Source organism: Apis cerana, linkage group LG6 (genome assembly GCF_029169275.1).
Source record: "Apis cerana isolate GH-2021 linkage group LG6, AcerK_1.0, whole genome shotgun sequence".
Classification (NCBI taxonomy): domain Eukaryota; kingdom Metazoa; phylum Arthropoda; class Insecta; order Hymenoptera; family Apidae; genus Apis; species Apis cerana.
Window position 1 is genome coordinate 8,291,183 of NC_083857.1, and position 23,729 is coordinate 8,314,911.

The following is a 23,729-nucleotide window of genomic DNA, read 5'->3' on the forward strand; positions in this document are numbered from 1 at the left end:
CAGCGTGTACACAGAGGCGAGGAGGCGCGTGTATACGTGTATACGATGCCGTTTTACGTGTGCGTCCTTTACGCCACGGTATCCACAGCTCCTTGCCAAGTGCCTGCACGCATTATTCGAGGCGAACGTGCACGAAATACTCGTGTACTCGCGCATTCCGCTCGAGAGACGGCAGATCGCATACGCATGCGACCTTCGCGTCTACGTAGATGTATACACGCGTAATAATACGCGCGTGTATGTGCGAGAATTCGTTCCCTTCCCCCTTTTCTCCTCCAAGGGATAGGGGGTTCGATTTATAAAGCCGTGACTAACGAGCCGTGAAAATCGCGAGCGGTCCTCCGTATCGAATGCGCGCTCTCTCTCTCTCTCTCCGTTCTCAAGCGAGGAAATTATTAGTGACGCGAATCCGGTTAATTGCACGTGTAATCTACCGTACCATCGATTATCGTAACCATAAATGTTATGAATAATTAAGATCCAACGTTGCGCGCGATAATGATAAAAGCGTCGTCGGATGGAAAACGAGGAGGAGAGACGTTTACGACCTCGGACGAAAGCTACGATTGTCAAAAAAGGGGTGGGCGAGGGTACACGCGTAAATCTCTCCGGATGGGAAACGTTTAACGATTCCCTTCGACTCGTCGTCGTGTCGCTCGAAAGGAATCGGCCCTGCCCTTCCCCGATCAACTCTTAATCGCGAGTGGTTAAACAGTGGAATCGATTCGAGCTTTGGACGATTAACCCCACGGGCGGAGTGAAACGATCCGGGGAGAACAAACTGCCGGAACCTGGACGCAAGGAACGGAAGAGGAGGCTCGCTCTCCTTTCGAAAGAGTTAAAAGGAGGAGGAGGAGGAGGAGCCGCGAAAGACGTGGTGGAGGTAATTCGAGAGTTATTTAAACGACCGTCGAACAACGGAGAGAGGCAGGTAGGTGGGGGGGTCTGAAGTTCCATTCCGCTTGGAAACGCATGCAGACGTAAACACAATCGCCCCGGCACAATGGATTATGTTCTGAACACTCGAGGAACCCTCGTACCAGCTTCGTTCGTCGAGACGGGCCAGTGTCTGAGAAAGTGCAGGGAAGACGGGACCGAGCTCTCTCTCTCTCTCCCCTCCCCTCGTGCAGGGCTATCTATGGAGGGCACGGTCGAAAGATAAATAATTTTGCCTGAAAAGCGTTGCCGGAAGACAAACAGACAAAGGGACTCCGCGATGTCTCCAACGAACCAACCAACGATGAAAGAAAAGAGCCATATGGTGGTTGCCCCATACCGCGAGAGTTAACTTAACCACCGCGACATACCGCAAAACAAATTTACTCGATAGGAAATGTTTATTGGCCCGGGAGGAAGGGGGCGATATCGCGTTATTTTAAAATTAAATGGAGAGGAGGGGAAGAAAAGAAAAAAATAGGAGCATCTCGATCATCGTTCTACCGGAAATATTCGTATTTTGTTAGAGAGAGGGATTTCACGAATTAATCAATGGGAAGGATTTCTAGCCCCTTGTTGCTAGAATGGCATTTATAAGAGGAGGGTTCTTCTCTGAATTCATAAATTATAGAAAGGAAAAAAAAAAGGGGGACGATACTTGAAACTTCTTCTGTAATGGATACCTTCCTCGCAAGGGAATCACGCGTAAGGAAATGATTGTAAAGCAATACGGAAGGAACGACTTCTTATTGTGAGATTTCTCGAGTAGGATGTTCCTTGTTGAAACAGAAGACGGAACCAGAAGGGTGGCAAAGTAACCACGAGGGGTCCACGGATAAAGCACTCTACACACAGCTCTCTCTCTCTCTCTCTCTCTCTTTCTCCTAGTCGTCTCCTTTGCTCTCCCCATGGACCAATTTACGGCACCCCGAGGACTCGGGTATTACGCTTCACGCTTGGGGGTTCGTTCCTGGCCATTGTTGTGCCAGTCAGGGGATTATTTCGGCAAGGACGAGGGATGCTTTCCCAGTTGCAGTCGTTTCCCTCGGTTGCCTACCTCCTATCCCTCCCCTCCCTCCCTTCTCCAGATTATACGTTCCCTCGAGCACCTGCATCCGAGCTAAACTGTCCCGTTCGATCTCACTTTTTTCTCCTTCTCTTTTCTTTTTCCAAAGTGAGGAGGAAGAAGAGGAAGAAAAAAAAAATTGGAAAAAGAAACCGAGAAAGATCCAGCCGAGGCTATCTTCGCCGATTAATTCGCCTCTGATATCGGAAAGAAAACCATTTAACGTAATAAGCTACTTCACTTCAGAGAGTTCAGACCTCTGTATCTCTCTCTCTCTTTCTCTCCCCCCCCCCCGAATCCAGTCGACGATCGAGAGACCCATTAAAAACTCTTACAAATAGCAATTATAAACGGGAAGCCGGCGATAAAGAGCGTTCGTCCATTTAATTATCTCAGTCTTATTGAAGAGGAAACTAGGCGAGCGTGCACGGGCAAATCAAATCGTTTTATCGGTATCCGTTCCATGAACCTTAACACAGTACGATTCGACGAGACGAGGGGGGGTATCGTTTTTTTCTTCTTCTTCTTTTTAACGCTCTCCAAAAAGTTTTTTATCGGAATCAGCCCGCCCTCCGTTACTCTATCTCTTTCTCCCCGCTCCTCCTTCCTTCCCCCGCTTCCCCTCCCCTCCTCTTGTTTTTTTTTCCTTTTTTTACGACACTTCGATACCAACGCCTTCCCGATACCAACGTTCCCTTTTTATCGACAAGATTTTTACGGCCGTCACGTACACCATCACGTACCGTTCCGTAGTACGTAGCAGTGATAACAACGAGAGCGAGAGACAAAGCAAGTGAATCTCGAGGGCGTCGGTTCAGGGAGCAATGGAACGGACAAATATGTCGCGTCGCATAGGCAATACGGGGATACGCGCGTCCCAGGTGCCGAATAAACTGTTATAGGAGGATACAATTTGGCCGTGGTACATGGAGTTTGGTCGGCCGGTCTTTCGTCGATACAGTAGGTCGCGCGAAACGATTTTTCCGGTCGTCGCGTTCGTTCGGCTCGTGTAATTGTATCAACGGGCAAACGCACGGATGTGTAGTCGGAGTCAACGTTTCAATCGGGTATAGGGTACGTGTAAAAAAACGAGGCTGGCAAAAAAGAGAGAGAGAGAGTAAAGAAAATAATTTGAAAAAGAATATAAGAGCAATAACGCCAGGTCGTGGAACGAGGCAAAACGTGGAAATTAAAACAATCGGTTCCTTCCCCTATCCCCTTCTCTCCTCTTTCACCGTGGTAAACAAGAAGCAGCAGCGTGTAATTACCGCGAGATCGCGATTCCACTCGGCCAGGAAACGTATAATGGGAGTATAATGCGTGAAATTTACCGGGCGCATCAGCATAATGGACGACGTGACGCTCAAGATATCACTGTGATTCCATATTTCCGTGCCGACAGCGCAACTCGATTCGCCTCGGCTCGCATGTCCCGCAACGGCGTGCCTCGAACAACGCATTACCATGTGCAGCGTGGCGTCGAACGGCTTCGAAGCTTAAAATCGGCCTGATTATCATTCCACGCTGCTTACAAAACGTTTTCCCCCCACTCTCGTCCGACTCCAATGTCTTTGTTTGCTTCGTGAAATTCGAGCATGTAGCTTGCGTATATTTTTCCTATATAACGATAAAAAGAAGGAGGAGGGAGAAAAACGAAAGAGGCGAAATAAAAATAAATGATAACGAAAGGGAGAGAGAAAGAAAAAAGAGAGAGAGGAAAAAAGAGAAAACATTCGATGATATCGCGTATTCGATTTCATCGAGTTTTCAAAAGTTTTTTCAGCTGTGCACGCACTGAACCGCGTTTACAGAAGCGTCGAGGCAAACGGGCCGATTAAACGCATCAATATTTACCGAATCAGGGCCTGTCGCGAGCGCGTACCACGGTTTACAGAAGGTTATGTTCACCTATAATACACTGTAATACGCGAGTGTTTCATCACCGATGCTCGACTCCCCTTTTTTCTTGCGTGTGGGGAACAGGCAACTATGTCTTTCAACCTTCTCTATCCAACTCTCTCCTTTGCTTCTTCACGCCACTCGACACAGAGCCACCTTTTTTCCACAACATTGTCACCGCCTTTCAAGGGACAGCCTCGACTCTTTTGCCGGAGCTGTTTTCTCTCCCTTCATTCCCCCTCCCCTTCCTTTTTTCCCCTCTTTGTTCGTTCTCGTCCCGCGCCATCTCTGTCTATCCGCCGCGTTTCTCGCCTTCCTTTTCCCCCCCGCTGCTCACCACGTGCTACAATATCGCCGGGCCGCATCCGGTGTAACGCCTGTTATTAGGGATGGGCCAGATGAAGCTTTCATTATTCTATCCAAGAGGGTCTCCCTTCCCATCCGACAACACACCGTTATAATACAAAGTAATGGCTGATTTTTTTGCTTTCGCCTCTAATTATTATGATTATCGGGGACGAGGGCAGATATAATGGCAACGGTGAATGATGTAATTTTTCCCCGGCCGAGCACACGTTGCTGTTACGTCTCCGCGTCAACCCTAAACGCGAAAATATCGTGTCCGCCGGTGCTGCCTAACACGCATGTGTTTAATCGCGTTCAACGATGACGTCCACACGCCGGTGAATCGTCGAATAAATGCAATAAATATATCGCGTACATTTTCGTCACGCTGTTTCGGCTTTTCATCCTCTTCCAACCGTTTATAACATCCTGTTCATCGACCGGCAAGAATTTCAATGACCAAACTCGCCGTGAAACTATGCTTCCACGATGCGAACGAACACACCATCTCAACCAATCTTGTGCATCGTTGCGGTTACGTACGAAAAGCGAGACGGTTTAATCATAACGGATATTAAACAGACGTTAGAAATTTATAACGGAAGGAGAAAAAATATATTCTCGCGCGTAGTAATCGATTCATGGATCTTCGCCTTCGATTCACGGATCAATAGGCTCCAGCCTATCGAAGCGGTTTTTACACGGTCCACGGTTAACCTCGAATTCGTGACGGGGTTTGCGGCCGCGCGCGCAAACACTCTCTTGCCGCGGACCGATATCTCGAAATCTCGAAACGAGTCGGGGAGGTTGCACACGTATACGTATGCGCGCACTCCCAAAGGCACGTGTATCTGACATATATACAACGTATACATGTAACGTAGGCGCGGAACCATGATAAATGTGTATACCGGGACGCACGTGACCGCATCAACGACGATGAATGAGGCGCGCGAAGAAACCGCGGTTCGGATCGGTATTATCACCGCGTGTTCGACCAACATTACTCTTTCCATTTCGTTCGTGAAAATGTTTTGACGCGAGTGAATCGTGTTCCTCGGGTGTAGCAACCGTCTCGTTCCGTAATTGACTCATACGCGTTCGTAAAAATTCGAACGGTTAGAATTAGTAATCGGATCGAAGACGATCGTCGAAAGGTATTACACTGGTTTCTACGCCGCTGAACGTGATCGGAATCGTGCGCAGTACGCGCAACGCCGTACACGTGAAACTCGAGTTTCAAGTAGCACGAGTTCGCCTTACGAGGTACACATGGTTGAAATCGAGTATAATAAAGGCGTAACGCGTCGAAAATCGTGCCTTGGGAAATGATTTTTGTGAAATGATAACGACAACGAACTACGATAATCTACCACGTTACTCCATTTGTGAAATTTCGATAACATGGAACGCGATAAAAAGTGAAAAATTTAAGAAATCGACGAAATAGGAAGGGAGATATAAAATTGGAAAAGAATAGATTACTCACCGGATGCCTAGCAGCAGCGGCAGCAGCTACAGCAGCAGCGTTGATTCCAGCACTAGGATACATTTTTTTCTCTCTGGTTTCAAAACAGTAAAAAATACAAACACCGTGTCCTCGGATCACGTATGCTTCATGTCACGCGGAACACCAATGATAACAAATAACAACAACAACGATAAACTAAAAAACACCACGATTCAAATCGCCCGCGTGCGCTACGAGGACAAGCGACCTTTAGGACGATTCTGTTCGCGGTTCTGTCGATGTGATTCGATTAAGAAGGTCCCCGCCTCGGATACACGACGATGATCCATCGGTGTATTTGCCATCCACCACTACCGCATTCTCATCCGTAATTTGAAACTTCACGATATCACAATGATAACTACTCGTGTCACCATTTATTTCGACCGCCTTCTACGTTCATCGAGGTTAAACGTGTCGCCGACGCCACGAAGAATCCCGCACGGAGAGCGTGGCGTGCCCTTTATACGGTCGGTAAAACAGAGCGAGAAACGCGTTAAGAATAATCGGAGAAAGCTTCTTTTTCCATCGGATTAAACGAAAGAAGAGAAACTATTTTTCCTTTCTTCCTATCCACGACTTCACATCCTCAATGTGGAAACACCATCACACAAAGACACTGCACTCGGTTGTTTACGACCTAAACAGTAACTCGCCGCCACTTTGAGGTTAAGTTTACCAACACTAGCACGCACACGTCTTTCCGTTAATACGCGAGAAAACTTTTTGACACCGATACAGCACGTTTGGCAATAAAAAGCCGAAAGAACAAAAAGAAAATTGAACGAAACTGACATACGCAACGTGAAAGCAAACACGAAACGTTAAACGCACAGACGCAACAAGAACAATCCTCTCTCCACAACGGCCTCAGAGCGACTGATGGACGAGTAAGTGGTGGGGATGGTATCCCCTCCGAAGCAATCTTTCCCTTCCCCCACTCTGGCAGGCCGTTACTCCACAGTTAAACCCGCCAAGCACCCCCTCGAATGTCTCTCCTCGTTCTCGACGCTCGTATTAACCGGCGCGATAGCTCCTTCACAATTAAGTCGCGTTACGTAAGGGTCTCGAAAAGGCGAGCACGAAAATCACGGCTCGTTAAAACGTCGGTACGTCCTCCTTCTTTCTCTCTCTTTCTCTCTCTCTTTTTCTCTCTTTCTCTCTCTTTTTCTCTTCTCTCTTTCTCGCTTTTTGTTTTCTGGCACTCTCTATTTCATAGCACCTGTCGTCCCTATCGTATACTTAATCTGTTTTATCGGCCAACGACGAGGTACAGATACGTCCATCGTGATTTCGGCGCATTGCTGACGCGATGAGTGATCCGACTATAGCTTTAGGGCCGTTTTAGTTGACCGTAATTAATCGGGTTTCAAATGAACAGTTATATTCGCGTTAAGCACGGCGCAATCGAACAATATACATCGATTCTATTATGTACATGACGACGTGATATGTTTGTTCTGTCCCTCTCGATTCTCTCTCTCTTTTGCTCCTCTTTAAAGTTTTCTCGCTCTATCTCTCTATCTATGAATTATTTTAATGACAGCATTTTTTTCACATTATGTCGACGTTGTGAAATTTTATGCCAGCGTCTACTATTTCTGTATTAATGAAAGATGATTCAACGTGCTCATTTATCAATGTTGATTACGTTCGTTTTTTTCCATTCCACCAATGCTATTATCGCTGATACCGCAGTTAACGAGTGTGTGCAAATAATATTTGTCGACTACATCATTCAACCACCTTTGGAATCTAGACAATTCAGAGTATCAATCTCACGAACGCAATGACTAAGGGAACGCACAATTCTCGGAATACTTTTTTCGTATTACTGCTGCTGCTGCTGCTGCTGCTGCTGTTTCTGCTCCTCCATTATCTTTACCGACCGGTGCTTCGGTCTAACAGATACAATTGAGAAAGATACATCGTTAGCCCGTGGGCGATATCGTATACTCGAATCGTGTATTCCGTTGGTGTACGGGTCCGATGATTTTTGCAAGTTGAAGCACGAAGACTGGAAGCCTCGAAAGTTTTCGGTCCCGCAGATACGGTCGAATAAACGAGAGGACAGGGCGCGGTACACGGCGTGCCATGCATACGCGTAGGTATTAGTTGCTTCTCTCAGTTCACTCAGCGTGTGCAAACAAATCGAAAGTTTTTCGCAAAATGGCCGTCACCAGGCTGACACGGATGTCCGCATAAACTCTCTCTTTCTCTTTCTCTCTCTCTTTCTCTTCCCCCCTCTCTCTTTCTCCCGCCCTTCTCTCTTTTCCCGTGCTCTCTCAACTGGCCGCCGACTGGCTGCCTCTCTCGCCACTCGTGATTTCCCTCACTTCCCACACCACCACAAATATGGCGCCTCCACCCGTTTTCCCAACCCCTACAACGTGCCTCTATAAAGTGAGAGCAACGGAGAAAGAGGGAAAGAGAGCGTGAGAGAGAGAGAGAGAGAGAGAGAGAGAGCGAGAAAGAGAGATCGCGAGGTATGGATAGAGTACATACACGCTCAACCAATGCGATTGTGTCCGAGTATCCGTGTGTAGCGAGTACGATCCTATGCGTGTGGCAAGGGGGTGCCCCTATGTGAATATCGCGCAGCACACAGTCCCAAGCAGTTTCCTACTTGATTGCCGCTATCGTCCGCTCGCTTCGTAAAGGAACTGCTCCACGCGGACTGTCTGTGACGCCTCGACCAACCAGAACGCGTCTAGCCGCTACTTCGCCAATCGACAGACAGCCAGCCCCACCGCGCGACTCGGCTGCCGCAAAGAGTCGAATGAAAGCGCGACCTCGGCCAATGAGAACGAAACTTTTTGAGTTGACGCTCGTACGTTAGATCCGCGCGGATTGTTGCTCGAGCCCCACGGATGTTCCTATACGGAATGAAGGTGCTACGCGAAGCCGCAGCGAAACATGAAAAATAGGGGGCTACATGAGGAAAAACACGGACCGGGTAGGAAGGAGGAGGGCTCTGTGGGATGGATCCTACGAACCGAGACACCAAAGGCTGGCGCAGTCGTGGTTGTGTGGGGCAGCCAAGAAGGAGGGATGTCGAGGATAGAGGCCGAGGATGAGAATGGAAAAGTAACATAACGAAACGTCGATCCCATTACCTGGAGCTCTCTCGCCCTGCCGCCACCGTGCACCGAGCCCTGCTTTCGACCCTTAATCCAAAGGAGGATTAGAAAACCCCATTGTCATGCTTCGCGGAACGCGGGATGGGATATATACATACATATGTACAGAATAGCACTCCGCACAATTTCTCCCTTCCCCCTGCTTCTCTACTCCGCCTTTCGCTTTGCACACAACGGAGGCGGTGGTGCAGGACCCTCCTAATGAAATAAATACGTGACGTGCCGTGCTAGTGACGATACGATGGTAGTTCTGTTTATCGCCAACCATGAACTTTTTGCACGATGCACAGAAACGCTCAACCCCCCCACCTCTAGCTCGACTACTCTCGTTTTACCGTTTTCCTTCCTTCTTCCGTCTCGTTTTAACTCTGTTCCGCCTGGTTCGCTCGCTCTTTATCTTGTTCCACGGGGCGAAGAAGGAATATAAGGCAGTGCTGTGGAGTGTTGGCGAAGCTGTCGGTCGCGCTTGGTCGGCTGCGGTTTATGCGGAGCCGCCTTGCCTGCCGCCTGCCGCAGCCGGTTTGCGTGTTCGCCCGTGTTCGCTCGGTGGATACGTGTCCTCGGTGCGGCTCGGTGCTCACCGAACGACCATGGACGCGCTCAGCTACGGAGAGTAAAGAGGAGAGATCGAGGGAGAAAGGATGAAGAAAGGAAAGAGATGAAGGCAATGAATGGGAGCGAGACGGACGTATACGACGAAATGCGAGGGTGAGGGAGACGGCAGCAGGCGGCAGAACCAGTCGCTGCGGTCGTCGCGGTTAACCGCGCCGGTGCTCTCAACCCACGGCGACCTCGGTAACCGCACGAAGAATACTGTCTCTCTTCTACGATGCTACCAAACTCTATTGCCAACTCGGAAGGTGCTAGCTTATTTCTTTAATCTGATTTACTACAAATTATATTTATTTCTTAAAATTAAGAAAAGTCAATTTTTCTTATTTAATATATAACACGTTATTATCGTTTCTCACGTAAATTTTGATCGGTATATAATATATTTATTCATCAGATTATATCGATTAATGAATGGTGATGGTAATTCGTGTACAAATAAGAAACAGACAACTATTTCATAATCTATAATCATGATCATTGTATCCCTTGTGAAAGCAGTCGTTCGCCGCAATGTAAATATTACTTTGGCCGCTACTTCTATTTGTAGCCGTCGGTACGCGAGAATTTCCTGCTCGGAAAATCGCCGGGGAAAACTCGAGGAGCTGGTTTAATTAATTATAATTGGCTGAGTGCATTGGGCAACCGCCTCTTCTCTGACCAACGTCCACTTCATCCGCCGCTACGGGAGAGGGAGAGATCTAAGAGCTCGACTTCTGCTTGAATGAGAGTACGTACGTCTCGCCAGGTTGAAGAGGATTTGCGAGGATGATCGAGCGCTGCGGGCTGGCCATTAAATATATTTGAAAGAGGCATACCGTTTCAAACGGATCTCCGAAATAATTGAACGTCGAACGGCCGCTAATAACGTGCAATTTGTATATCGGGCAAACATCGATCAACCCGAGTAGCCCCGACGAGACAAAAATATTAATCACATTTATTAATTATGGAGGAAATTGAAGGATTGAGAGCATCAAGATATACTTTTAATTTTATTTGCCTCCACGTGTACACGGGCCTGTCGATTCGTGTAAATCGAAATCAATGAACGAAATCGATGTTATCGATCGAGTAACATGACACAACATGCTTCGATGTACAACCTGTATATTCAAAAATTAAGGTTCTTGGAATAGAAAAAAAGAAGAATAACGTTCTCCGCTTTCTTCCACATGTCGTCCAACTCGATCTACAATACCCATGGATCGAATGTCTAAACGAAACACGAAGAGGTTAGAATCACCTCTCCCAACCGAGAATCGTTTCCGAGAAGTATTTAACAATGGGCCAATATTTGGTTGGAAAGAAAGAAAAAAACGTCCTAAAAACTCTCGGAAACGGTCGATTACGCTCATAATTGCAGCCAACGCTGTGCTAATTTTGCTAACCATGCAATTAGCTAGTATATTTAAGAAGATCAAAATTAAAAATAGTCAAAACAGTCGCAGCGAGTAAAGTTCGGAAAATTCGCCCTCGAACAAAAGAACGGAAGGGAGAGAAAAAAAAACAGAGAGCATAGAGAGGAAAAAAAAGCCAAAAGGAAAGGAAAGAAAGGAGCAAAAAAAAAAAAAAATGAAAAGCAAAAGAAGGAAGGAATAGAAAGAAGCCGATAAAGGACGATGCTCGGTCTTTTGGCAAAATATCACGTTGCCACGAAACGAATCTAGCAGGCACACTCACGGCTGACAAATGTCTTCCGCGGTTCTGGCAGCGGCGTACCGTTATCCAAATTACAAATAACACACCGCCGTCGACGTTTTATCCAACGCCCGGAGACAAATTGCTCCCGACTTGGGATGGGTTGGCTCGAAATTATCCCCACCATGTACCCGGCCATGGTGTAACCGCGCGTCGTGGACTTCGTTAATACCGGTAGTGGCTCGGCCCCTTGCTCGCCACACGGAATTAACACGGCGAAGTGTATTTATGGATCCGGCCCCGGCCAGGTAACCCGAGAAAGACCCTTGCCAGAGTTTTGCTTCTTCCCCCCATTCTCCCCTATTCTTTTCGCGTTTCCCTCTCTAACCAAGAGCGCTCGGTCGACCAATGGTCGTCGATTTTTTCTCTCTCCCTCTCTCTCGTTTTCTCTCCACCAAGGAGGATTAATTAATGAGCCTGATCCAACCATTACCCGCTTTACAGAGTCGGTCCGTGGCCTTCGAACCGCGTGCACTGGCGTGGGAATGTCCCTGGCAATTTCAATTTCGTTAATTATCGCAAAATCCGCTTTTATTTGATGTAACGATCCGGTCTCGAGGTCTCAACGTATTTGGTAATAACTTTCCCATTAAATCACCACGTTGCCTGTCCGCATACCTCCTTTCCTCTCTCTTTTTCTCTTCTTTCTCTTCACAGTTCCAAACTGTGTGACCAAGAAGATCGAGAAAGCGCGATCCTTTTTTTTTTTTGTTACCTTCGAAACTTCTTTCTCACGTATCACACGTATTTCGCAGCTTTTTTGTTCGAAACGATCGAAAGCGGTTTACGGTTTATATATATATATATATATATATATATATATAGAAGGCACGAAGTATAACTTATTTGTACTTTCGCCGTTCATTTCGGTTGGCAAATAATAATTCTTAGCTGGCACCGGTTTAAGAAAAGAAAAAAAAGAAAGGGGGAATAAAAAAACATTCTATCCAGAAGTTTCGTCTGGTCCTCGTTGTTATCGTCGTCGTGGTAGTTTCTCTGTACGTCGAAGAATTATTGTTACGGGGATACGGTAATCAAATAACCATCACCCCTGCGCTCCACGCCATTGGCCCATATCCGCGCCGCACGGGACGTGATACACGTGTAGTCACGGCGTGTAACGCGTGCTCGAATATAGTGTTCTCGGTGTGCAACAGTGCGTTCGCCGAGTTGCGCTCTCGGAGTGCCGTATAATGCACATTTGTAAAGTTACACGGGCTTAACACAGGCGGCCAGGTATTTTTCACCGGTGCCTTAATTGAAACCTTTTGTCGGGGAAATAAAGTGTATCCTTGGTCGTCTCGTTGTGGATTAACAAAAAGAGCGGAAACAAAAAAAAAAAAGGGAAAAGAGAAGAGAAAAGGGAGGGGAAAAGGTAAAAAGGAGGGAAGAAAGAGAGAGAAAGAGAGAGAGAAGAATATTCGCGAGAAGAGGAACAGGCGTGTGGAGTAGGGGGTGAGAGAGGGAGAAATTACGCCGCAATTTCAGTTTCAACAATACGGAGAAAGAGAAATTACGGTATAAATGGTGGAGTAAGACGCGGTGTTATTAAGAACGACACGTGGGGGAAGGGGTTCATTATTCCGGCGGGAATGGCAGCGAAAATTTTGCACGGCTCACTTAGCTTATTACTCGTTATTATCCATGGTCGTGGAAAAGGTATACGCGAAATAAAAGCTCCTCGCTACGATTCGCGGTGTATCGTCTTTTGTAATTTTACGGTTTCGTTGTCGAGGAGGAAGGAAGAAAGAGGGACGAAAAGAAGATTTTTTAAAACTAATTTCTATCCGCGTGCGATACTTCCGTTCCGTGTGTATATACGATGCTCGCGCACGAACGTTCTCTCCGTTTCTCTCGAGCAAAGAAAAGAGAGAGAGAGAGAGAAGCGGGATCCGCGACAAGCGTAAAATCCACGGGCGTGCCAAGAAAATTCCTTTCCAAGCGGCTCCCCTTGCGGAAAACACTCCTTTCACACGTCGAACGGAAGTCGGGGTGCTCGGGCAGGAAAACGAATGGGCAGGTCATGGCGTTTGTGCTCGTAGGAAAAGGGAAGCGGGCGTCACGGGCTACGAGGCTGCGCGACCACGACGAAGACGACGAGGACGGCGACGGTTGGCTGCGATACCACGGTAGTGGAGAGGCACGGCCTTGTCGACGAAGGGAATTTCGTCACGGCCGTCACGGTCCGCGCGAGGAAACGGCTAACAGAATTACACTCGGGGGCCGTGGAAGATTTTTAACGGTCGATTTACCGCCCGACACTCCACCACCACCACTCCAATCCTCCACACTCTTCCCCGGGGCAGAGAGCAGTCGCATAGCAGGGACATTTAGAACGAGGTCTCACCCTTCGGCCAGTTAGCGTCCTTAAACCACCCCACTGCCGCTCGGCCCTGTCCTATCTGGTATTCGTTGTTTCGTCACGCCAGGGGGTCAAAACTGGCCGCAGATGTCGGCCATAAACCTCCCGGTATGGGGACAAACCTCCTCTCTCACCCTTGCCACCACGTCGTTTCGCCATTGTATCTCTCGTGCTGAATACACGCCCTTAAATAAATCCATCCACCGTCTCGGTGAAACCACCCCTCACGCTTGCTCGCCGCTGCCTTTGCTCGCTCCTCGCAAGCCAGATTAGGTCCCTGATCTTTGTTACGAGGGATCCTCTTCCCGTTTCTCCCTTCCTATGTGCCTATATAGATATATATATGTATGTATGGGCGTTAGGGCGCGAAGGGGAGATTCTACTACGATTCCGCTTGGTCGATCGTTGGTGGCCCTGGAAAAGAAGATGATCCAAGAGTGCGAAACGATATATTGGGTGGGTATAATGACGGCGAGGGTAATAATGCGGATTGTGGGCGAGACAGGAGATGGATTTATAACGGGTGTACGGTCGTATATCGGTTAATTTAATCGCTATACACTCGTTTAATTGCAATATACGTTTGTCCCTTGCGAACCAGTTCTCTCTTATTTTTCTTTTTTTTTTCCCCCTCCCTTGTTTTTCTTCTCACTGGATGGAGATCGAACGGTGTTCGCGTACTATGTACTCAACGTTTACGATATTTGCCAGCGAAATAGAGAATCGCAATAAAATCAATAACGCTTATCGCGAGATCGGTGCTCAAAGGTGTACAAGCAGTAGCATCGAGTTATTTGATACGATATTCGTTTAACGGGCCGACGTTGATCGATGCTGCGAGCTTATTCTGAAATTACATCGAGACTGTATATACGTAGCCCCCTTTCTCCAATCTGCGCTCATGAAATTAGGAATGTAATATCGATTAATAAGGTTATGTTTGTAATCCGTATACGAATCCCGTATCCACTCCACTCGATCGCTTTTGTTTGCAAATCCTTCTTTGCCGGGCTCTTTTAATCGAACGAGCTTTTTACTCCCTCTTACTCTTTCCGCGATTGTTAGAAAAAATTCGACCGAGCAATTTATTATTATTGATCGATCCAGATTCCACGTAGGAGTGGTAAAAAGTACGATTTGAAGTAATTTGAAATCGATGGACCCCGTTTCTGATCCACCACGCGAGCAAAGTCTGCCCGATCTGCCTAAGCCAACGCGTGCGTCGAAACATCCGGCTGGCTTATCCACGGGGGACTAGGAGGAATTTAATCGAGATAGCGCTCGATCTTTTTACAAGCGGCTCGATTACCGAACAACGATGGAGCTCGTGGCGTGTCGTCGACGAGGGGTCGCGCTCGGTTGTTAAAAAAAAGGAAGAAAAAACGAAAAAACGCCGACAACCGTCATATTTCAGCGGGTATCGAATCAACGTCGACGCGTCGTCAAACGCGCTTTATATAGCACGTGCGTGCGTGCGTATACGTGCAAGCGCGCCTCCCCCCGGAGCCTGTTTCGATCGATCGATCTCGGCGGCGTAACAGCCGTGACACGCTTCGAGATTCCACGATCTTTTACGACGAGGCGCGGCGTATCGTTAACGATCGCTCGTCGACGTTTAATTAGCCGGGGCCCGCGATTACGAGCGCGCCGCATCGCGCAACAGGCCTCGAAGCGCAATTGCGACTGTAACGATCCTTGCCCGAGGACCGTAAAAGGCCGGAGATACCAGACGAGAAATCGCTTCTTCTTCGTCCGCGGCTTCTTCCCGCGCTCTCGTCCACCACAGATATCCATCCCGTCCCTCTCTTCCTTTCTTGGTCCTCCCGTTGGCCGTCGCTCGGCCCAACCCTCCTCGCTACGCGCTGCGTGCGTACGTTGGTTCGTTCGTCGGATCGGCACGCACGAGGCGAATCGGCGAATTACGACGATTGAAATTCAATTCCGCGCGCGGCCGACCGGCTAATTAGACGCAGTTGCCGTGTACCCGCGACACCGTGCCGTTCCTCGTGCGGCCAGATATCTCGCTTCCTCTTCGGTCGGCGTTATTTTCTCCTCTCTCTCTCGTATCCGCCACGTGTTGCACCTCGCGCAATCGCCGCGGATACGGACCGTAAATGCCCTCGTCTCTTTGCTCGTTTCTCCGCATCCCTATGCCGTCGATGCACGTATATTTATTACGCGTGTGTGTGCGTGTTCGTCTGTCTCTGTTTCGGGAACGGTCTCCGTCTGGCCAGCTACGTGCCTTGGGCTGTATAAGGGGAGAAGTGCATTAAAGTCGATGGGCGGCGTGTAAAATCTGAGAAACGCGGAGGATCCTGGTTGGGTGTTAGCTAGCTGTTACATTTCAACCCCCGTATAGTTCCCGATTGTTTTATGACCGTCTTAATGGCCCGGCCCTCGGAACAGTGACTCGCTATTATCTACCTTGCACGACCGGTGGCCAACTTCGCGGCATCCGGTTGCGTGTTTTTGCCCGGCTCCTCTAGGTTAAGCGTACCAAACGAGTTCGTCCGAGTTCCTCGTCGGACTTAAATTATGGGAAAATCGGGATGAGATTGTTGTCGCACGGGACACGATACGCACAAGAATCGTGTCTTTCTATGCTGAAATTCATTCCATAATTTCTAATCCCCTTTAATACTCTATTCCAAGCAATCCTTAGAACGTTCGAAGAAATCTTGCGAGAAATCGCGTTTCCTTGGCCCGAATAGCGCATCTCTCGACAATCTCTCCTCAATCTTCTTACAGATATATGTGTACATCTTCCATTCCATAATACACATCCCTATTAACATACAAACATAGAAATTCTATCGAATCGGCAACCGCATCGGGCAACAGCGTTATAATTGTTCCCCGAATCGTTCGATGCTTCCAGGAACAATATTCGCGGTTATTACACGGTGCGCGCGGGCGTGTGCATTATTACTCTTATCCGAATGCCTGGAACCGGGGGAGTACGGTTCGAACTGGCTTGTCGGCCCTCTACCGGATCAGGCTATCTCTCGGTAAACGAGGCGGACTTCATCGCCGCGAGATGGTAATCCGCTTTTCCTTTCGATCCGGCCCGCCGCTATTGTGCCATCGGTATAAATACTTCTCCAATCATTATATATATATATATATATATCATTTTATATATACATATGTAGGAGCGCGAAAGATTATAAGCCACGAGGCCGCGGGCGGTATAAGCGGAGCGGGCATGATTAACGCGCTCGAGCGTGCGTGCCGAATAATTACTCATTTGCAGCGGCCGCGTTGTACTAGCCCGTTGCACCCTCCCCCTCGCCCTCCCTTTCCTCACCGTATTACGACACGAAAATCTCGAAGCGTGCGTCGGATCCCCGACGATCGTTTATCGATCCTCCGCCTCTCGTTAAATTGCCCCCGTGCCCGCGCCCCTCACCCTCCCTCCCCGCGATTTTGTATTATAACGCATGGTTGCGCGCAGACGCGCATGCATGCATAATTAAAAATTCGTAGCGGACCGTAGCACGGGTTTTTGTATGCCGAGCGGCGCCGGGCCGCGACGTCGATCGGCCGGTGAGGCGACGATACCCGCCGAGTTGAAAGCGTGTTGGAATGGTGAATAAATGGGGAGAGAGAGGGAGAGAAGGAAAACAGAAAGGGAAATTAGCGAGGGAACGTAATCGGATTCCTTTCCCGTTCCCTCCCCCCGTTGTTTTTCCTTTCATCTTCCGTTTCTTCTTCTTTCTTTTGCGTTCGAAATGGCGACGCGACGAAAAAGAAAAAAAACTATCGGTCCACTCTCGCCGGCGTTTACGCCCCTGCTGAATCATCGCGCTTGTATTATGTTAATGGGTATACCCATGGGTCGGCTCGCTTTAATTTCGGTGACACGCGGTAATTTGCCTCGGTGCCGATTACACCTGCCGGCCGTCCAATGTCGCGATCGGGTGGAATTAAACCGTGGCCAGCGGTTTTCCAAAGGAAACGTAACGCGGCTTATCTCCTCCGACCGTGCCTTCCCCTCGCAACGTATCCATTTACGACTATTTGAATACCGTGGAAAGCATTCCTTGCCAATTACACGGCCGCGGCCGGAGCTCGCGTCCCCGACAATACTCCTCGGTTAGCCAGTGTATCATTAGGGGAGCGCGTAATAAGTTCCACGAGCGTTGCGTTACCCGGCCATACAAATCGTGGCCCCGTTACGAGGATCGAGCCGTGAGAAGAATACCACGGAATGACGCGGGTTTCAGAATTTAGACACGGCATACACGGTATACACGCGTTTTCCACGACCGAATCACATTCGATCAACCTGCCGAGGATGCTTCGCGAGATTGCGGCGAGATTGAAAATTGACCGCCAGGCATCGCGACCCGCCCTCCTCCCCTCGGGACGTCACGAGACTCGCGTGTCGCTCGAGGGTTCGTGAGCATCCTGACGTTTGAACGAGCGAATAACGGATGAATTGAAAAATGTCGCGTGATATCGAGCGAAAAATTTATCCACCGTTTCCGACGATCAACTGCTCTATCGCTCGATACCGATCTTCTCTGATCTTCCCTTTCTTTTCGAACATGTATGCGCGGATACATATTCGAATATTTGGTGCAATTGTAGGTTACATACAAGTATGGTTAGATAGAAGGAATCGTAAAAAATGATCAAATACTTGTGCCACGTCCGTGAAATAAGTGGTTATTTAAAAGAAAGAAGAAAGAGAAAAAGATTGGAATTTTTATAATAAATACACGTCCGTGTAAAATATTTATAGAATATTCATTTCTACTAATGTTCAGGATTGTTTATGAAGGAGGGAAAAAAAAAAAGGAAGAAATCCTTCGTACCTCTTGACTCGTCGTAAATCGTCGTTTCATCGAGAAAAATTCCCACTCGACAAATATCCTCGCATCTGCGAAACAAGTATCCACGAAGGGAAAATATCTAAGGATTTCTTAGCCATCTTCCTTCGAGGCCTCGACGAAATTCATTTCGTGGTAAATGAGCGAGCACGGTAATTAACACTCGTAAAATTGTAATGGCCACCGCGGTAGGACTCGTGGAAACAAAGATAGGAAAACAACGACCGTTTCGTGGAACACCTTCACGTGGATTCGCATTGATGCATCCCGCATAAAGCCAAGAAGAAACGCGAGGCGCGTTGTAACGGGGTGGTCATGGATCTCAAAATTGAAGATGTGAGTTATAACACGCGTGTATGCGCGTGTGGGAATGTGTAGTGACAAGCAGCGGGCTGGAGAGCCGGGGAACAGTTTTGTTTATTGGCTCTATTAAGAGCCGACCTCACGCTGGCACTAGCAGGGTGGCCAGGATGACATTCATCATGGTGAAAGTGGCGAGAACAATGTCACTATGTTTTAAGACGGACCGCATGGTGTTTTATGTCACTGAAGACGTTCTCCAAATGTATAATATTTACATTTGAGAAAAAAGAAGAGAAAAAAAAAGTAAAGAAGAAATTGACCTCTCTCGAAGATCGTATTGTTTCTCGTTTACTTTACTTTACTTTTTTTCCTCTTTTTTTTTCTCTCTTTCTTTCTTTTTTTCTTTCGTGAACGATAACGTGAAAAACACGATACAAATTACACATATTCTTTGTCCAAATCCGAAACTTTTTACATACGACGTTTTAACGTTGAAACAAAAACGTCTATATATATATATATATATATCTTATAGATAAATACACTGTATGAATATTAAATGTAGATTAGAATCAGGAAGGGATCAAAAGTGCCATTTCCGGCAAGAAATCTCCGGAAGACATCTCTTCCCCTTCCTCTCCCCCTCTTCTTCGATTTTTCAATGGCGCCTGTATCGATGACGTTTAATTGGCAAACAAGCTCGATCGAGTCTTTCTTCTCCTTCCTTCCCCCGGCTCGAGCCTTCTTTCCAGTCACGGCTATCATCCCCGTGGGCCTATTCTCCCTTGCTTTTTTTCCTCGGTTTCCCATCGGTACGGTCTATTGTGTTATTATTATCCCGGCCCGAGTCGCAGCCTCGGGTCGACGGTGTTATTATTATCCACGAGCGCAGGAGGTCGTCCGTAACTATCGAAGACGGCCGGTGACTTAATAATACTTCGCTACGTTAGCCTAATGGAAGCTGCCAAGCGTGTAAGCCCACTAATTTATCGTCCTTTTTCTCTTCCACACACACCCCCCTCGCCCTTTCTCTCATTGTTCAACTCGCCTCTTTTCCCCCATCATCTCTCACTCCTATCCACGATCCATCTCCCTCGAATACGATCATCGCCTCTCCTTCCACCCTCTTCACGCTCCTCATCTTTTATCCTCACCTTCTCTCTCTCTCCCTCCCTCCCTCTTCTCGTCTCGTTTTTCATTCACAGACCGGTCGAACGAGCGAACGCGCCAGCACCACCCGCTACCGGTTCATAAAAGGCGCGTTAAGCAAATAAATAAATTTCTGGCGGTGAGGATCGCGACGGTGGTAACGATTCGGCCGTCGATCTTCCGAGGTGGAGAGGAGGATAACACGCGGTAGAAGGGTCGGTATTTTCCCTAACGTCGACTTTCATCGGGAATTTATAACGCGGCTGCTGCTGCTGCTGCTTTCCTCGTAATCGGATTTACGCGATCCCGTGGAGAATATCCCCTCGTTCCCTCCTCGTTTCGGAACCCGCGTGCCGACCGAAGGGTGGATTCTCCTAGTCTCACGATTGATCCCTTTCGAGCCTGTTTACGCCGCCCCCGATGATAAATTTCAGAGTAATGACGATTGGTCGATGAGTGATACCAGTGAAAAATTGCGAAACAAGGATCGCGATCGAGATGAATGTACGAGGAAGAGAGAGAGGAAGTGAAAGGGTGTAAAAAAGTAGATGTCAACGCGAGAATTTTTTTTCTCTCGAAGAAAACTGACGTCCAATAATTACCAATCAAAGTGCACTTCGCCTTTGTCAAGGTAGCTAATATTAAATAACTCGATAAAGGTGTTACACGCGTGTGTGTGTGTGTGTGTATGTGTATTCGCAAATTTTCTTTAATGCAAAAAAAGTGATATCGAAAGATACGAATCGAACGTTGCAATATATATATATATATATCTGCATACATTATTTTCTTTAAAAAAAAAAAAAGGAAAAAAAAATAGTCATCTTCTTCCGGTATTAATAAATTAGACGCTTAAAAGGAAATGCAATTTCCATTTAATGTAATATTTGAATATTAACATCCTATAATGTAATATAATATATACACGGACATAGACGCAAATTTACGAGTGAAAAATTTATGAGGTCTGTAAGGTCTATCGATGTCAAGTCTGACAGGTTAACGTTCTTTCCATCAATATTCATATTATGGATGGAAAGAAGAAATCGTGGAAAAAAAAGAGGCAATAATCGATGGAATAAATGAGAAAAAAAAAAAAAAAGAAATATCGAAGCAAACGTAAAGAAGGACGCGTGTCAGAGTCCAGTTGCAGATAATAGAGGTTATAAAACTTGGCTAGTTACTTTTTTAGTTCGCCGTCACGATGCGATAGATAGTGTATATCGGTGGAACGAAGGCCGGTAACACAACGGGTCGGTTCGCGCTTGTCTACCGCTATACACGGTATAACGCTAACTACTTAACGCTTTATCGAGCACGACGGAACGGTGACTACTCAGTTTCGAAAGTTCCGAGCACGGGAGGATCCGATAACGATCGTAAAATTTCCGTTCTCGTCGCGACAATGGCCACCCCCTCCGGCCACCCTCTCTTTTCGTCGCGTTTTTCTTTTTCCAACTTATCGTACCCTCGCGCTCCATCCCTGTCTCCCTACATGGCGGCGGCAGCGGAATAATAACGGAGCTCCCTAGGATTGTGTGCAGAACGGTGTGCAGGCACACACACGCAACGCACCTATACGTACACGTACACTTCCCTCGATGGAAGTCTTTCGAGCGAGCATAATGGCCTCAACACACCTACGTTCGATATCTGCATACGGGGCGCGCCCGTAAGAACGATCGTTGCCTCCTTGAACGAGCAGCAACGTGGCCAGCGATTCTCCTAGTCTGCCGAGCACCGAGACAATACGCCGTTTATCTTCGATCTGGCGGAGGAAGGAAAGAGTTGGTCCTGCTCGTACATCACGCGCCGCTATGGGAGCCGATAAATTACTGTTAGGAAACCTGGTAAACCGGGAACGAGTGTACTCGCTTTTCAGATCGCTATTACGCGAGTAATGCCTCTTTGCCTCTACCGGTGACAGGGGATAAGAGAGGTGCTCCTTTTACCGGCCGAACAGTGGCCGAGTAGTGGGGATAAACGCATTGAAATCCGGCCAACCGGGATATGATTATTTCGTTCGACGTGCGCACGCCGATTGAATCTTAAGGGAACACGGACTACCACCGTTTCCTTCCTTCCTGCGATGTTATTCACGGTTGAAACGATTTCGATTCTACGCGTCTGGTTTCGAGGTATGTTTTACGTTTGTTGCGGAGGGATTGGTATCTGTTGCGTAGTACGAGGGGAATCGTTTAGGGGATGTTCGGATGGAACAGTGTGATGAAATGCGCAAGTTGAAGTTCTTGCGAAAAATGAGAAAAAGAAAAATGCGTTATCGTTAACGTTATTCTTCCAAGTTTTATTTAAATAACGATGCCCGTTTAAATAAATTGCAAGTCATTTGGCCGATAACTCGTCGCATATTCTTTAGATTAAGTATTCAGAGATAATATAAAACGTATAGCGTATTTAAATATGCTTTCAAGTATCGGTGTTTTTTTTTTTTTTTTTGTTCCCTTATTTTAACGATTGTAAACCAGATAACGACGTATTTGTTAAAAAGATCGCACGGTTAACTCAACGGCTTTTCGAAAAACTGTAACGTAGGAAAATAATATAATCCAGAAATTAATTTCCAAAATTCAATTATTTGCACACTATTAAATTTGATAAATTTGATTAATTCGATAATTTAATTTCATTTATTTCAATAATATATACTATTCAGGCATTACTCAAATATCCCAATGTGTAACAAATACAAATTAAATTGCTTAATACTTTATATAATCCAAATACATTTTGGAAGAATAAAAAATCAGATTGCGTTTATAAATTACGAAATTATCACGTAATTATTGGGATTACTTTAAATAGAAATGTACTCGAACTCACTTTGTTCCGAACAATTTTTATCGAAGAAATGGTCGAACCTTAGAGTAAGATAAACCTTAGAGACCTTCCCTTAAAAAATAAGGGAAAAGAATCGGGAAGCAAAGCATGGTTCATATACCCACGGATTCGAGTCGCTTTGTCCAACCCGATCTGATTTAATTTTCCATCCACGGATACCTGGTCAAAGAGCTTTTCCGCTCCTCTCTTTTTTCCTTGCCCGTTTCCTTCTTTCCACGCCGACTGTCCCTTCCTCGCAGCACGAGAAGAGCTCCAGGGAGTAGCCGAATCGGATGACAGTAAATAACGAGAGGTCCTCGAGAGAAACTCGAACCACCGTGTTCGAGTGCTCGAGCGTATACGCAATCGACCATCGGAATCGAAATTCGATGCCTGACCGTATATACACACACGCCCTCGTGTTTAGAGGCTGTTTTCAGGCCGTGCTGGAAGAAGGAACAGGGTTAAACTCGACAGCAAGCCAAGAGGGATAACGGACTCCTCTCGAGTTTCCACAGCGAATCTCGCCACTCCTACGTTCCTCGTGGATGCGTGGAACGGCGACGGATCACAGGAGAATCGAACAAACAGGAAGCACGTATTTTACCAACAACGAGGCCCTTTTCGTGCGAAGGAGGAGAGAGGCAGGTCTTTGTAGCGCGAGAATCGAAATTGCTCGCTCCCCCTTAGGGGGTTCGTATATACGCGAGTACGTGATTGAGGTCTGGCATTCGACTAATGTTTGTTCGAGTAACTTCCCATCTTGCCGCCTGTTTGCTCGTGCGCTTTAAAAATATACGTGATCGAAAAGATTCAGTTGGATCGGTGTAATGCGTAGTAATTGAGCCTCCATTATCTTCTTAAAATTCTAAACTTGAATTTGTTTCGAATTTTTCCAAAAGATTCAACAGAGATATTTTTTATGTCTCGTGTTCGACGCTAGAATTATCAATTAAAGTTTTGTTGTTGTGAAAATAATTGAATATCTATATATATATATATTTAATTATATATATATATATATATATATATA

General features: G+C 47.0%; 1 protein-coding gene across 4 annotated transcripts in view; it reads right to left on the minus strand.

Moving 5' to 3' along the window:
* The window catches only part of LOC107993806 (protein groucho-like), a 116,448-nt gene extending 109,800 nt beyond the window's left edge, over positions 1-6,648 (minus strand). For 2 of the 4 annotated variants that reach the window (XM_062076903.1, XM_017050429.3), the window contains exon 1: positions 5,736-6,648. In XM_062076903.1, coding sequence (XP_061932887.1) covers positions 5,736-5,798 — 63 coding nt within the window. In that variant the 5' untranslated portion in view covers positions 5,799-6,648. The remainder of the gene's footprint in view (positions 1-5,735) is intronic. The other 2 variants (XM_062076904.1, XM_017050428.3) reach the window with 1 other exon arrangement.
* Positions 6,649-23,729: the final 17,081 nt, after the last annotated feature.